This window comes from Vidua chalybeata, chromosome 10 (genome assembly GCF_026979565.1).
Source record: "Vidua chalybeata isolate OUT-0048 chromosome 10, bVidCha1 merged haplotype, whole genome shotgun sequence".
NCBI classification, from domain to species: domain Eukaryota; kingdom Metazoa; phylum Chordata; class Aves; order Passeriformes; family Viduidae; genus Vidua; species Vidua chalybeata.
Window position 1 is genome coordinate 10,918,697 of NC_071539.1, and position 13,049 is coordinate 10,931,745.

The window sequence follows — 13,049 nt, forward strand, 5'->3', positions numbered from 1 at the left end:
TAGGCGCTCAACAATTATTTTACTGAAAGTAGAGCATTTGCTGATGTGGGAAAAGGCAATTAACTAAAGTAGTGAAATTTATGCACAGATTTTACATAGGCTTTAGCTGTTATTTTCCAGTGGAAATTCAGACACTTAAGTATGTGTTTGGTAGACAGAATCTTCTCCTCTATGTTGACGGCTGTTAGTTCAAGAGAATAGCACTAGGTTTAAATTCTGTTGAGACCACAGGGAAGGATACAGTTTATCTTGCATGCAGCTTTGTGCTGAGCTGAAGTTGGTTTTCTTGCTTTTTGACAGCTCTTTCCTGCCTGAGAACAGGGTGCACCAGACTGAGTTCACTGTAGTGCTGTGGCCTTGTCACAGCTGCCTTGCCAAGGCTGACTGACTAATCCTGCTGCCTCCTTTGGAAGTAGAACTGTACAGGTAGTAAAGGTGTTGAAGGAGTCTCTGAAAACTTTAACCAGGAGACTCCTTGTGCAGGGAAACGTGCCTTTTTGGCCCTCAGGTAAAATCTGACAGTGCTTTTCCTAGAAATAGTAAGCCAGGAGCTTGTCTGGCTACAGGGATAAAGATGATGCTCCAGTCCCTCTCTGGAGAAATTTAGAGTTGTGTTTAGTAGAGGGAAGCACCAGCTGTGTCCGTAACAATGTCCTTAACAAAAGCATTGGTGCAATGCTTTCCAACAGCTCTGTTAGCTGCAAAGGTGTAGAGGAACAAACCTGGCTGCATCAGTTTGTGCAGCTGATATTTTCTACACTGCTTGCTTGGTGCAGGTTTGTGGAACTGCATCTGAACAACACCACCAGGACCAGAGCAGGCAGAGTAACCTGGGACACTTTGCCTTTTTGAGACAGAATTTGTCCAGCAGTGAATCAAAGCTGGGGCGTGTCGTGGCATGCAGGAACCTTGTTGTACTGAGACTTTTTGAAGGGAAGGTATCTGAGAGAGGCCTAGTTTGTTATAACTCTCTTTTCATTGAAATCAGTTCCTGTCTGTGTAGTAATGAAATGTGATTTTTAGTGTACAAGTCAAAAGTGGTTGTTATAAGTGGCAAATAATGAGCACTTTGATGGCTTGAGAGAGCCCATTGTGGAGTTTCTCTGCCTGTTCCTGGTGGTCAGGACTGGATGCAGGGTATTGAGCAATGCCTGTGGTCTCTCAGGGTTTAGCAGCAGAGGAGATTGCAGAGTTTCCCACTGTGCTCCTCCAAGGCTTGTGGTGGCATTGACCTGCAGTTTATATGACAGGCTTTAGGCCAGATCTGTTCTTCTGGGTTTCAATATGGCATTCTTGAAAGTGTCTTACCTCACTGAAAGCCGGAAAGGAGTAATTTTGGGTACTTTGTGGGATAACTGCTCTTCTCAGAGAATTTGTGATTATTTTTTCACATGTAGTGGGGGCATGTACTCCCATCTGTGAGGCAGAGCTATTACCCATGCACTTCTGCATTTCATTTTTGTTTCTGGCTGTTCATGAACTTTTCAATTATGCTGGAGGCTTTTCCCTAATCACAAAAAGGATGAGGAACTGAAGTGATGCTTTCACCTATTTTGAGGTATGCCCACACTGGCTCCAGGGGGGTTTTTAAGCCACTTTGATTTCCTTTAGCTTAGAATGACAATCTGCTCTTTTCTAAGAGCATGCAGAGTTGAGGAAAGCCCAGCTTTTTGCAGACCAGAATCATCCTCAAAATGAAAGAGGCTATAAAAATTCAGTAAAGAGAGCTAGATACCTCTTGACAGCAGCCAGAAGTAAATACTTCAGGAAAAGTGGAGTAAAAGCACTATAGTGTGACCCTCCCTCTGAAACATTCTTTCTTAATTTTGGCAGCTTAATAAATTAGGGTCTTCCATGCAATTTGTTTAGACCATTGTGTTAATCAGGACTAATATGTGCCAAACCAAATATTAGTTCAATTCTCTTTGGAATCCAGTTGTAATCTTGGCTCCTGCCATGGCCATTCCCCTGGCAGAGAATGTGGTTGCTCACTTGCATTGTGCTGAAATAACTCTCATATGGAAATTTTGCAGGACACCCCCAACCCTGTAGCAGGAAAGGTGGTCACCTGCCTCATACTCTGAAGTTGAACTGAGAGTTTTTGTCAACTGCAAATATACAGGAGAAATTCCTCCCACTGCCTTTACATCCCTACAGCCGTCAAGTATTTTGACATGGGTATAAAAGCTGCTGTGTTTGAATTTAGAAATTGGCCAGTGGGATGAGAATGTGCAGCTGTGGAAGGCATGAGTGCTCCAGCTCTGTCACTGCTCCTCTTGGGCCCACCTATTTCTGTGAGGCTTGTGGGAGCTTAAGGGGATAAAAATGGCCAAGATAATTAGCAGATCTGGTGGAAATCAGTTGGTCTGGCTCAGAAATTGGTGGAGGTGAGAAGGCAGTAGATAAGCAGATAAAATCTGACATGGTTTTACTTATTTCCATAGAAAATAAGACAAAAATATTTTTTTATTATTTTTCAAAATAAAAAGAGAAAAACGACCAAAAAAAAAAAACCAAACCAAGCAAAAACATAATCCAACTCTTGGTTCACTACTTCAGCTGCAGTGGCTGGGTGTGGAAGTCACCTAAACCATTCAAGGGCATGCCATTTAGACAGGCAACAGCCTGGGACAGTGGAATCCCACATTGCTTAGCTGCTTCACCCACCACAAAGACTACCTGCTTCATATGGGAAGTTGATTATTTGGGGGAAAAGGGAAAATGCTTTATTTGTTGTGTTTTTTTTTTTTTTCCCTGCCACTCAGGGATTCTTATGACACAGCATCCCACTGGACTCTGATGGGAATTTAACTTACAAGGAAGGGTGGCCAGATTCTCTCCCATCTACATGCAGCATCTGCAGCAGTGTGGAATGTGTGCTGTACAGCTGTGAATGTCTCAGACATTCAGCATGTCTCCTTTTTCACACAATAGCTTCTATTTATGGGTTTTCATCAAGCTGGACTCATGAATTCAACATGTCTTTGTGTGTGTTTTTGTTTTGTTTTTTTTTTTTTTTTTTTTTTTTTTTTTGTTTTTGTTTTTTTTTTTGTTCTTTTTTTTTTTTTTTTTTTGCTTTTGTTTTTTAAGGTTTGTAGAAACTCCGAGCCCCTTCTCCTGGAAGGAGAGTTACTACCGATCAACCATGTCCCAAAGCTCTCAGCCCAGGGAATTCCTCAGCCCAGAGGTAATCCAGCATATCTGGGACTTCCTGGAACAGTAAGTAGCCCTTACGTGGAACATATGGAAGGTGTTTTAGGACAGGATGCCTCTATAATTAGGCTGCTCAGGGACTGATGCTGGGGAGTTTGGAAGCTTCTGTACTTGTTGATTAGATATGGACGTGATGATTGGATGTGTCAGTCTGTGGTGACTGACAGCTCTGGAGCTCTCCAGAGGTCCTACACCCAGGCTGTGGGGACCAAGTGCAGCAGTCAGCAGTGACACTGATTCTCTGCCAGGCCTCTGGTGGCTGAGCTGGCTGCTTCCTATGGCTGGTGGCTGGCATTCCCCCTCAGGAAATGGGCTCATCACTCTGCCTGGGCTGCATGTTTTCCCCTTGCTAATGCCAAGGAGGGAGAGGAGGTGAAGATGGTGCAGAGTTCACCCTGTCAGGTCCATTGGCTGAAAGAAAACTGACTCTCTTCCCAATTCCTGACTTGCCATGGCTGATGCTGAAACAATCACTGCTGTACATCCTCCATGAGTTCTGTCTTTGAGTGATTTGACTCCTCTGCTCTTGCCTCAGGGCAAGTGACGTGTCCCTCAGGGCCCTGTCCTGTTCAGGGGCCGCTGTAGTACAGTGGTGAGGAGGTGGCTGTTCCTCAGTAATTCCTGACTTTGTCATGAGACTGGCTCGTAGTAGTGCCGAAGTTCTGGGTACAGGGGAAGGGAGGGAAGGTGGGGTGGTGGAAAACAGAACTTGGCCAGTTTTAACTCGATTACTGTGTTCTTTCCAGGCCAATATGCTCGGTTCAGCCAATTGATTTAAACTTCATTGATGGCCCATCTGAAGATGGCTCCACAAACAAAATTGAGATCAGCATGGATTGTGTCCGGGTGCAGGACACTGAGCTCAACGACCCAATGTGGGTGAGTAATGAGAAACTTCCTTAACCTTTGGGGGCAGAAGGGGACTTTTTGCAGGAGCTATTCCAGCTGCATTGCTTCAGGGCCAATTTTCCCACCTTGGCTGGCTCCTCACCTGCTCTTCTCCTGCAGCAGCAATGGCAGGAGAGAGGGATGAGGCAGCTGAACTGGCAGGAGAGCTGAGGAGCCTCTTACACAGGCTACTCAACCATCCCTGCACTCTCCCTGCTTAGGGCTAGTTTGACCTCAGGGTTAAAATAATTTGGATTCTGGGCACAGTTGCAATTTTGCTGACCAAGGCCAGAGGTTCTTCACTGGTTTTTCTGCTCTTGAGGGTCATATATGAATAAAAACATGTTCTCAGACCGTGGTTGGGTTCTTTTCCCCTCCAGTTTCTTCAGACTAGAGAGTGTTTGTAATGAGTCTTGGCCATGGGTGTCTCAGGGATATGGCTCAAGACTGGAATGCAGATGAGGCACTGGTGCTTGCTGGTTCATTGCCTTTGGCACGAACAGACTGGCTCTTTCTTAGGAATAGCTCTTCTGAAGAAGCCAGGTGCTTTTCTTGCAGGCTGGAGGAGGAGATATTTCAGGAGTTTGAGTTGCTCATGTCCTATTTCTGTTCTTCCTGGGTTTTGTATACTTTGGGGTGTAATGAAGTGTAGTTTGAAATTTGTGTTGGTATCTGTAAATTTTCTTGTTGTACTGTTTCTGTCCTGAGAAACTGTTGTCGTTTAATTCCCTGGCTAATCAGCCACAATTTTTGATGTGCCCAGTGATGGTGTGGTGGCAGTCTGTATCCTGGTAGTGTTTGTGGCCTGGGGGATTGTGTCTGCAAGGAAGGAGCTCCTGGGTCATTCTGGACGCAGTCCCTGGTGACAGGAGGTTTGACCTGTCAGTGCTGTGCTGGGGAGGCTGCAGTGCTCTTCCCTTTCCATGCAGTTGCAAAGGGTTAAAAAGCTGCTTTGAGGTTGGGTATGTACCTGGATAATGTGGTGAACTAATCCATGTGCACAAGGAGAGGAGACCTACATCACATCTGGTTATCTTTTGATTCAACATTTGGTGGGGCATGAGGGGTGCAAGCCTTCCATCAGCATCTAGATCTTGTCTTTTTCCACCATTACAGCACAACTCCAGTGAAACAGTGTCTCCTCAATAGTCCAAAAGATTCTCCATGTTTACAGGGGATTCAGATTTTCAAAATGGACTATAAGGGTCTGTTTGAACTATGTCCTCCTAAAAAACAATTCCCAATAGTTTAAAGGTCATTTGCAGTAACTTTTTTCCTTCCATGCTCAAATCTGAATTTGTGGCATTGAGCACAAGCTCGCCTCCCCATCTCCTGTTCCTCCAAACTGTCTGCAGAGCCCTGTGGTGGCTGTTGGGCTCACTAAAGGCCTGTTCAGTCTCCCTCTCCCTCAGTGGTGCAGTGAAACATGAATGGAAAGTCCCTTCCCCTTTTTCTCTCTGAGCACTGCTGCCTGGGAAGGGGACAAGAAGCTTTCTCTATGCAATTATTTCTTGCTGACAATGAGTTTGAGCCCAACCTTGCAGGAGGCATTTCTGGAGAGGCCAGGCTGCAGGGTGACTTCTTTTTAAGAAGTGTTTTTCACTGACATGACAAGCTGAAGGGGGAGCGGGAAAATTCCATCCCATCTTCACCCTTACTGTAAAGGCAGCAGCTCGGAGTACATTAATGTATGTACATTAATAAATGTTCCAGTTTGTCTTCGGTGGAAGACAGCACCTTCTCTCAGTTGAATGCTGGACAAAAGCCTTCACAAAGCAAAATATGCACTGCAAACCTGTGCAAACAGCCTGTCTTTTAAAATGAGGAAAGCTCTTTTTACTCCCCTTACCACCACCACCACCTCCCTATAAATTTGCAAACATCCCTGACAGGTGACAACTCCCCTTGCAGAGAAGTCTGTGTTTGCTTTGCTGTTTCTGGGGCTCGAAGCGGCTGCAGCTTTCATTGGCAGAGAATGTGTAGCCTGGGGCAAGGTGTTTGCTTTAATCTGAAATACCTTACAACTCTCTTCCCCTCCAGCTTCTCTTTTCCTTTGGATGGCTTCGGGGCACGAGCTTCCCTTGCACCTGTCTCTCCTGTAACCTCTGCCATGTCACTTCTAGACACGAGGTGCTGCACGCAGCTGATTGCAGCAAAGGGTTGAAGAGGGCAGATAAACACAAAGGAATGCAGCAGAAACAGAGGGGCCCTGGGAGATGAGCACTGAGATCAAGGCAGAGTGCTTTACAGTATTACATTTGTCTTAGGAAAAGGCCAGTTTTTCTCCAAAATGCATCACCATGTGAGATTTAAATGGATGTAGAGCAATTAAGAGTGGTTTATTTAAAGCAATTGTCCTTGTGTGGACTTTAAAGCAATTCCAATCAGCTTTTAAAATAAGATTTGCACCTTCTTGCAATTTATGACTGAAAAATGAAACTTGCAGTCTTAAAAGGTGTCCACCCTTGAGCCGAAGAGTTGTGTTGGTGGAACCTGTGATTTTAATTTTTTTTTAAATTATTATTTGACTTTTGGGAGTACAAGTGCTTGTTCACAACAGAACTAGTAGTGGGGAAGGAGCTGCAGGGCCCGAAGAAACTGTCCCACAGGTGGTCTAGAAAATGAGCACGAGTCCTGCCCTGCTGAGCACCCATCAGTTGTGTTCATTGCCTTGAAAGTGCAGCTCTTTGGGGAAAAACCTAGGGAAGAAGGTTGGGTGACAGAGAAACCCCTCTCATCTGGGCTGTAGCCCTGTCTCCTGCTGAGACCTTGCAGTTCTCATGTACTTGTTTTGAGAAAGAAATAAACTTCTGTGCCTGTGTAAGAAAGGGGTAAGAGAAACTGGTGATCTATACTACCTTGGGATGAAAAGATCTGAAGGGGGCAGGAAGAGGTTTCTGGGTCTGGTATAACATTAGACAGTCAGCAACCTTCCCCAGCCGTGTGCCTTGTGACCAGCTCTTTCACAATGTCCTGGGTGGCCCATCCTGGCTGTCAGCTGTGGCCTTTCCTTTCCCCTGGTGTGAACCACAGGCAGAGTGGGAAACCCCAGCAAAGATCTGCCTTTTTTGCATATCTGGAGTGAAGGGCTGGTGGTCCCCGTGGGTGTGGAGAACACTTACTTTGTGCCATGGCCCTGGTGTGGGAAGGATCTGCAGATGGCCAGGAAGGTAAGGTGCATGCATGTCCTTGTGGGCCTCCTGCCATTCATTAAGTGCACCAAGGACAGTGGTCCCCAGCCTCTCCTCTGGTCAGGGATGTAGCCAGCAGCTGTGGGGTGTGGTGGGGTGATGTCTAGTTCCCTGCATTCAGGATGAACACTGATTGCAAAGCCTGTATCCTGCAGTGCTGGAAATCAGGTAATGCTACAGCAATTTTATATTTGTGTCTGACTGGTTAAATGCCCTGGGGCATCAGGGAGGAGGGTTCTGGAGATCTCTCTGTAGGAGTGGGTGTGTGGCACTGCAATAACCCCTGCATTGTCCTGGAGCTGCCTTAGTGCTGTCAGCCTGCTCTACCAGGTGCAAAATTGCTTTCTCTTACCATGTCTCAGAAGTCCTGTAAACTCACTGATGCTAAGAGATGCTGGTCTGGACCCAAAGCTGCTTTGGGCTAAGGATTTTGGCAAGAGCATCCTGGTAAAAGTGTAATTTGAGGGCTTTGGGGAGTCTGTGAGTCTTCTGCCTCCACCATCCCAGCAGTGTGGCCAGGGCTGCGGGGACCCTGTTGGCAGGAGCTGGAGTGCTGTCCCCAGGGATGGAGCAGCTCATCCCCCTCCCCCTGTAAATACCTTCCTGTCATGCCCCTGAGCGAGCCCTCCTCCAGCAGCCCCTTGCCTAACCAGTTCAGCGGAATGCCTGCTCCCCAGACAGCGCCGCGGTCAGAGTTTTCTTAACCTGGATCCATCCCTCCCCATAAAAGGCAGAGAGAATTCCTTGCCTTTTTTTTTTTTTTTTTAATTTATTTGTTCTCCTTCATCTTCTGCAAATAATGGTGGGGATTTGCTGTGTGTGGCTTGATTAGGCAGTGCTGAGCAGCCTGTGGACTGGGTTTCTACCCTGGGGATGGTGGTGTGTGTAGGGCTGGTTTTGGATTTAGGTGTACAGCTTTATGGGCTGTTGGTATCCAAAGCCTGGTAGCTACAGAAATTTTGGAAGTGCAATGTGTGTGTTTCATAGTTTTAAAACTGAGAGCTTCAACTCTGTGGCTCTGCTGTTCTCCCTTATGCATAGAGGTGGAGGTAACAGTAGGCTGTAGGGTAGATAGACCAGATGCATCTTGTGTAGGAAATGGAAGTGTTGAGGCTCTCAACCTCAGTCCTTTTACCAATGACACATCTCAGAGTTGGAATATGATGCTTCCCAATGGAAACAAGCAACCTTTCCCATATTTAATCTGCTATAGGCTCATGAAAGTGCCACCAAACCACCTAGTACAGGATACATTCCCAGGCTGCAGCCCAGCAAGCTGTAGAGGAGCTGTTTTGGCCCAAGGTGGCTGCTGGCTCTCTTGTGCATGCTCTCAGCCTTAGCACCATGTAAATCAGTAATTCATATTTGATGGCCATGCACAAATTCCTGGTCTCCATCACGTGGGAGCTGTGGTCAGGACCAGCTGTGCATCTGATGGACAGACATAAAAAGCTCCCCCCTCCCGTCCTGTACGACTGCTGCATTCTAGCCAATGCTTTAATATTAAAGTGCAGGCTCTGAACTCTGTTAATTTTAATTGCTTCTTGAAAGTGTTTTTCTGGGTCAGGAGAAGAGAACTCCACTTGTTGCAAGGTAATGGCTGAAGAAGCAGATGAAAGCTGGTTACGGGGTGGTGGAACTGTGGGATGGATGTCCCTGTGTGCCCACAGTGGGGCGGGGAGCTGATGTGGTGAGCACTGCAGGAATGGTGCTTCCGTGCAGGGACTGACTAACATGTGATGTGTGCTGCCACGGGCTCTGGCAGCTGCCACAGCCCTGCATTTTGTTGGAAAATGGTTTTGCACCTGGAGGATGAGGCCGATTTGATAAGGAGATGCAGCAAAGTGGCTTGTGTGGCCATCCGTTTCCGTGCCTAAGTATTCCAGGACTGACCATAGCAGAGGAGGAAGGAAGGACTTTGTACAGCACAGGGATGTGATCAAAGCTTTTATTACTGTCTGGTTTTTGTTTGAGAGAGTTTGAGGCTTGCCAAGTTTCTCTTCTTTGTGGTTATTTATTCGTTCCATAGCTGTGTGAAGAAAGTTGAGATTATGCAGAGACATTTCCATAATGAGCAAAGGCATTATTCCATTGGAAGCTTCCCTCCAGCACCTCTCCTGTTTGCAGTTGAACTCAGAAGCTCTCCTAATTTAAGCTTGGCTTTGTAAGCCTGCCCAATGTTTAATCTGCTGTGCAGGTCCCTCCAAATGATCTGATCATTACATTTAGGGCTGCTGATCCAGATCCAGAAATTGTCACTTCTTTCAGATAAGAAAAAAAGGTATCTGTATGTTCAGTTTAATCAAAGTCTGAAGACTTCCCTTGTGTGTGGCAGGGCTCTAAAGACATATTTAGGTTTCTTTAAAATAATTTTTCCCTATTTCCCTTTCCTCTGCTATTTGGTCCTAGTTCTGGCTGCAGACCAGGGATGGGTACATTCCTTCTTGTAGGAATGCAGCCAGTTGATGAGTATCCTTACACCAAGTGTTTTGTTTTTAATGTCACTTCCCAGGATTCTCAGTGGTACTGAAGAAAACTAATGGGTGATCTGTATGCTGTGTGATAATTTTGGAAGCATATTTAGAATTCCTTTAAATATTTCTTCCCTTTCAGCATCTTGCTGTACATTCAACTTGGGAAGGAATAAACTAATTTTAAGCTGAAAAACACGAACCTACAGGAGAGTGACAGTGAAATGGGGTGTTTCAGGAGGCATGGCTTGAACTCCCCAACTCTATTGCTATGAGCACGTGATGTGAAGAGTGTGGTAATTGGAGTCCTCTGCCTATATGCAAATGCCTCTAAACAAAAGAAGCAGTCACTTCAGAAAACATCTTCCTCAAACAGCTAGGCCTGCCTCCAAAAGTTTCCATGGTGCTACATGTGCTCCTTGAGCAAGTATGGAGCAATAATGCATTAGTGCTTATTTTACATCTTTAAAAAGTCTACACAAACACCTAATTAAAAGGCATCTTGATCTTGAAACAATAGATGGTAGGCACTTCTTCCTCTGGAGCAAGTTTAAGGTTTATGCTGTCTTGATGGGAACTTCACTCATTGTTTCTATCTAGTTGATAGGATCCTCTTTTTTCCCCAAAATTCACCTGCCTCTGGACGCTTTGTTTCGTGTTGTTTTTTGTGTTTTTTTTTTTTTTAATTCTAAACTAAATTGTGTGAAGAAGGAAAATAAGGTCCTTTTCTCTTGTTAGCTAGAAGGGTGATGAATTGAGCTGTCCATATCCAGCCAAATGAAAACTCTGTGGAGCTTTATGGTACCCCCCTTTGTGGGGTGAGGTGAGTAGAGGATGGGAAGCACCTCACAGAGCTGACCATGCCAGGGAGGGGTTTCTCCTTCCAGGCTAAGACAAACTTGGAGCTCAGCCCTGGGAGTATTCTGCTCCCCTTCCTTGTCCAGCACAGCAAAGTGTCTGTGCTGCAGCCAGCTATGGGGTGTAGCTTTTGTTTTAAAAGTTCTCTCTTGCGTTAATTGGGATTCTTGCTTTGAAGAGAGTCTCAGGCATCCAGAGTCTCACTATATATGTTGCTTTGTGGTTCTGCAGATCCTGCCCACAGTCCTCTTAATGACTATTATTTTTTCCCTCCAATATTTCACGAGGAGACTTCTGGAATAGGTAATGTTTTCTACTGAATGTCTCTACCATCTGCTTTCCACCTGTCACTGATTTGATAGCACTGAAATTAATGAGGGAGTGAATTGTCAAGCAGTCACAAAAAATTACATCTGTCTCTGTGAAGCGTAGATTTAAGGAGTGGTTTGTGGCCTGGGTTCGTTTGCTCACTGCTGACTGAACTCTTCCCTAATCAGCAGCTGAATTTGCAGAGATTAATGAAAGATCAAAGGAGTTTTCAGTAACAAGTACAACTGTCACTCTAAAAGCGTGAACTTCTATCTCCAGTCTGTTTAAGTAGAAGGAAAAGGTACTCTGAAGCACTTCTATTCCTCCTTGAGAGCATGGATGGGTATAGTGGACCTCATGCTGAAGTCCAGACTGGATTAAAATTAAACAAGTCTGAAGCAGAAGTGATCAATCTTCTAGGGAAGACCAGCACTGCAAAGTGCAGCATTTCTTCATAGGAAAAAAGGCATAAACAGGTTTCCAGACTTCCTGCCTTGGGAAGTGTGCTGTACTCCAAAGTGCCTGGGCAATATGGGATAACAGTGAAGTTTTAATAGAAGCCTGAATGGCCATGGGTTGCAGGGTCAGGGTGCAACCACACATTCGGAAGGCTCTTCTTGAATTATTGTGAAGTGGTAACTTTCTTTTAAATACTGGATTATTTTAAAAGGGCTTGGGTGGAGGGAGTTGGCAGCAGAGCAGAGGCTGGTTAGAAAGAGCTGCCGTGGTTGTGCGTTTAGAAACAGTTGTGCATTTCACGAGACCAGTCTGTAGTTTATATAAGATAAGGGACTTTCCCCTCATCTGCTTGTGCAAGAACAGCCCTGGTCTGTCAACAGTTGCTCCTTTCTCTAAGTGAAAACAAAATCTCTGTAATCTGTTGCTATCTCCTTCTCCCTTTCCCTGGCTAAAGTGCTTGGTCTTGGGGGATGTAGGTTTGTGCCATGACCCTGTCCTGTCTCCAGCTGGAGGGATGGGACTGTTTATGCCAATTAGGAGCAATTTTCTTGAATTTTCTTGTGTAACTTATTCTCTCTTAACTTTTGAAAAATGTTTTATACATATGGGGGGTTCCGGGTGGTCAATCATGCTGTGCTGAGCATCCAAAAGATCCTCATAAGGCAAAAATGCAGTTTGAGTGTTGAGGGTTGTTACTCCAACCAAAGAGCTGCCCTGGCTTTAAGGCCCCAGAGTCCCCTGGACACATCTACATGCATGAGTGTCTACTGACATGTGGGTTTGCATTCATCAGTGTGAAATTGTCTGCTGCCTGGTAGTTTTGTAGGCTTATGTGCTGCCTTGCCAAGATATGTGTCCATGTCGTTTTACCTCTAAGCTTTCATAGTGAAAGCAAATTCCTTTAAAAAGAATCACTAGGGTACAGTAAAAGTGGAAAAATTAGATAAAAGGTGTGCCAGGAAGCAGAAGCACTTTTTGATAAATGATCTCTATGCTTTGTCTGCCTCCTACATCATACACCAACTGTGGGAGGTCAGTCACTGCTGGCACTTTGGTGGGAATGACCCTTGATGGGGTCACAGGGTTTTTGGTTGTGCAGACAATGGGGAAGGTGTGGGTACCTTGCATCACCTTGGCTGGAGAGCTGAATCTCTCCGGAGGAGTGTCTTGCTCTCTCTCATTAAATGAAGCTCAGCAGCTGGAGGGCAGAGGCCCGGGGGCTGCGTGCGCCTTTCCTAAACCAATATTGCACAGCGGTTGTGAAGGGAACTGGTTTTGTTTCACAATTCCTTTCCACCTTTCCTCTCCCTGCTCCCCCACCATGTAGCGTTATCTCTTGACATGATGCCATTAACTCTCTAATTAGCCCTAGGGGTGTTCTGGGGGAGATAACGAGACTGTAGGAGCTCAAATAAGCAGCGTGTGCAGATGTTTACCCAGGGTCGGAGGGCAGGGCTGTTGTGACAGGCGTTTGCCTTGGGGAGGGCATGTTCCTTGGGAAGGAGAAGCTGACCTGCACCGTGGGCAGAGCTAGAAGTTGGGCTCACCTCCTGCCTTTGGCAAGTCCAGCTATTTACTCTGCCCTTTTAAAATGTGGAAAAAAATGCAGTTAGAAGTCCTTGGAAGAAGGGATTCAACCTCAGTGCTAAAAACTTGCAGA

General features: G+C 45.7%; 1 protein-coding gene across 2 annotated transcripts in view; it reads left to right on the forward strand.

Moving 5' to 3' along the window:
- The first annotated feature begins 4,012 nt into the window (after nucleotides 1-4,012).
- TP63 (tumor protein p63) overlaps nucleotides 4,013-13,049 on the forward strand; it is an 81,835-nt gene continuing 72,798 nt past the window's right edge. Inside the window, exon 1 of one of the 2 annotated variants that reach the window (XM_053952036.1) lies at nucleotides 4,013-4,092. In XM_053952036.1, the coding sequence (XP_053808011.1) occupies nucleotides 4,045-4,092 (48 nt within the window). In that variant the 5' untranslated portion in view covers nucleotides 4,013-4,044. The remainder of the gene's footprint in view (nucleotides 4,093-13,049) is intronic. The other variant, XM_053952034.1, reaches the window with a different exon arrangement.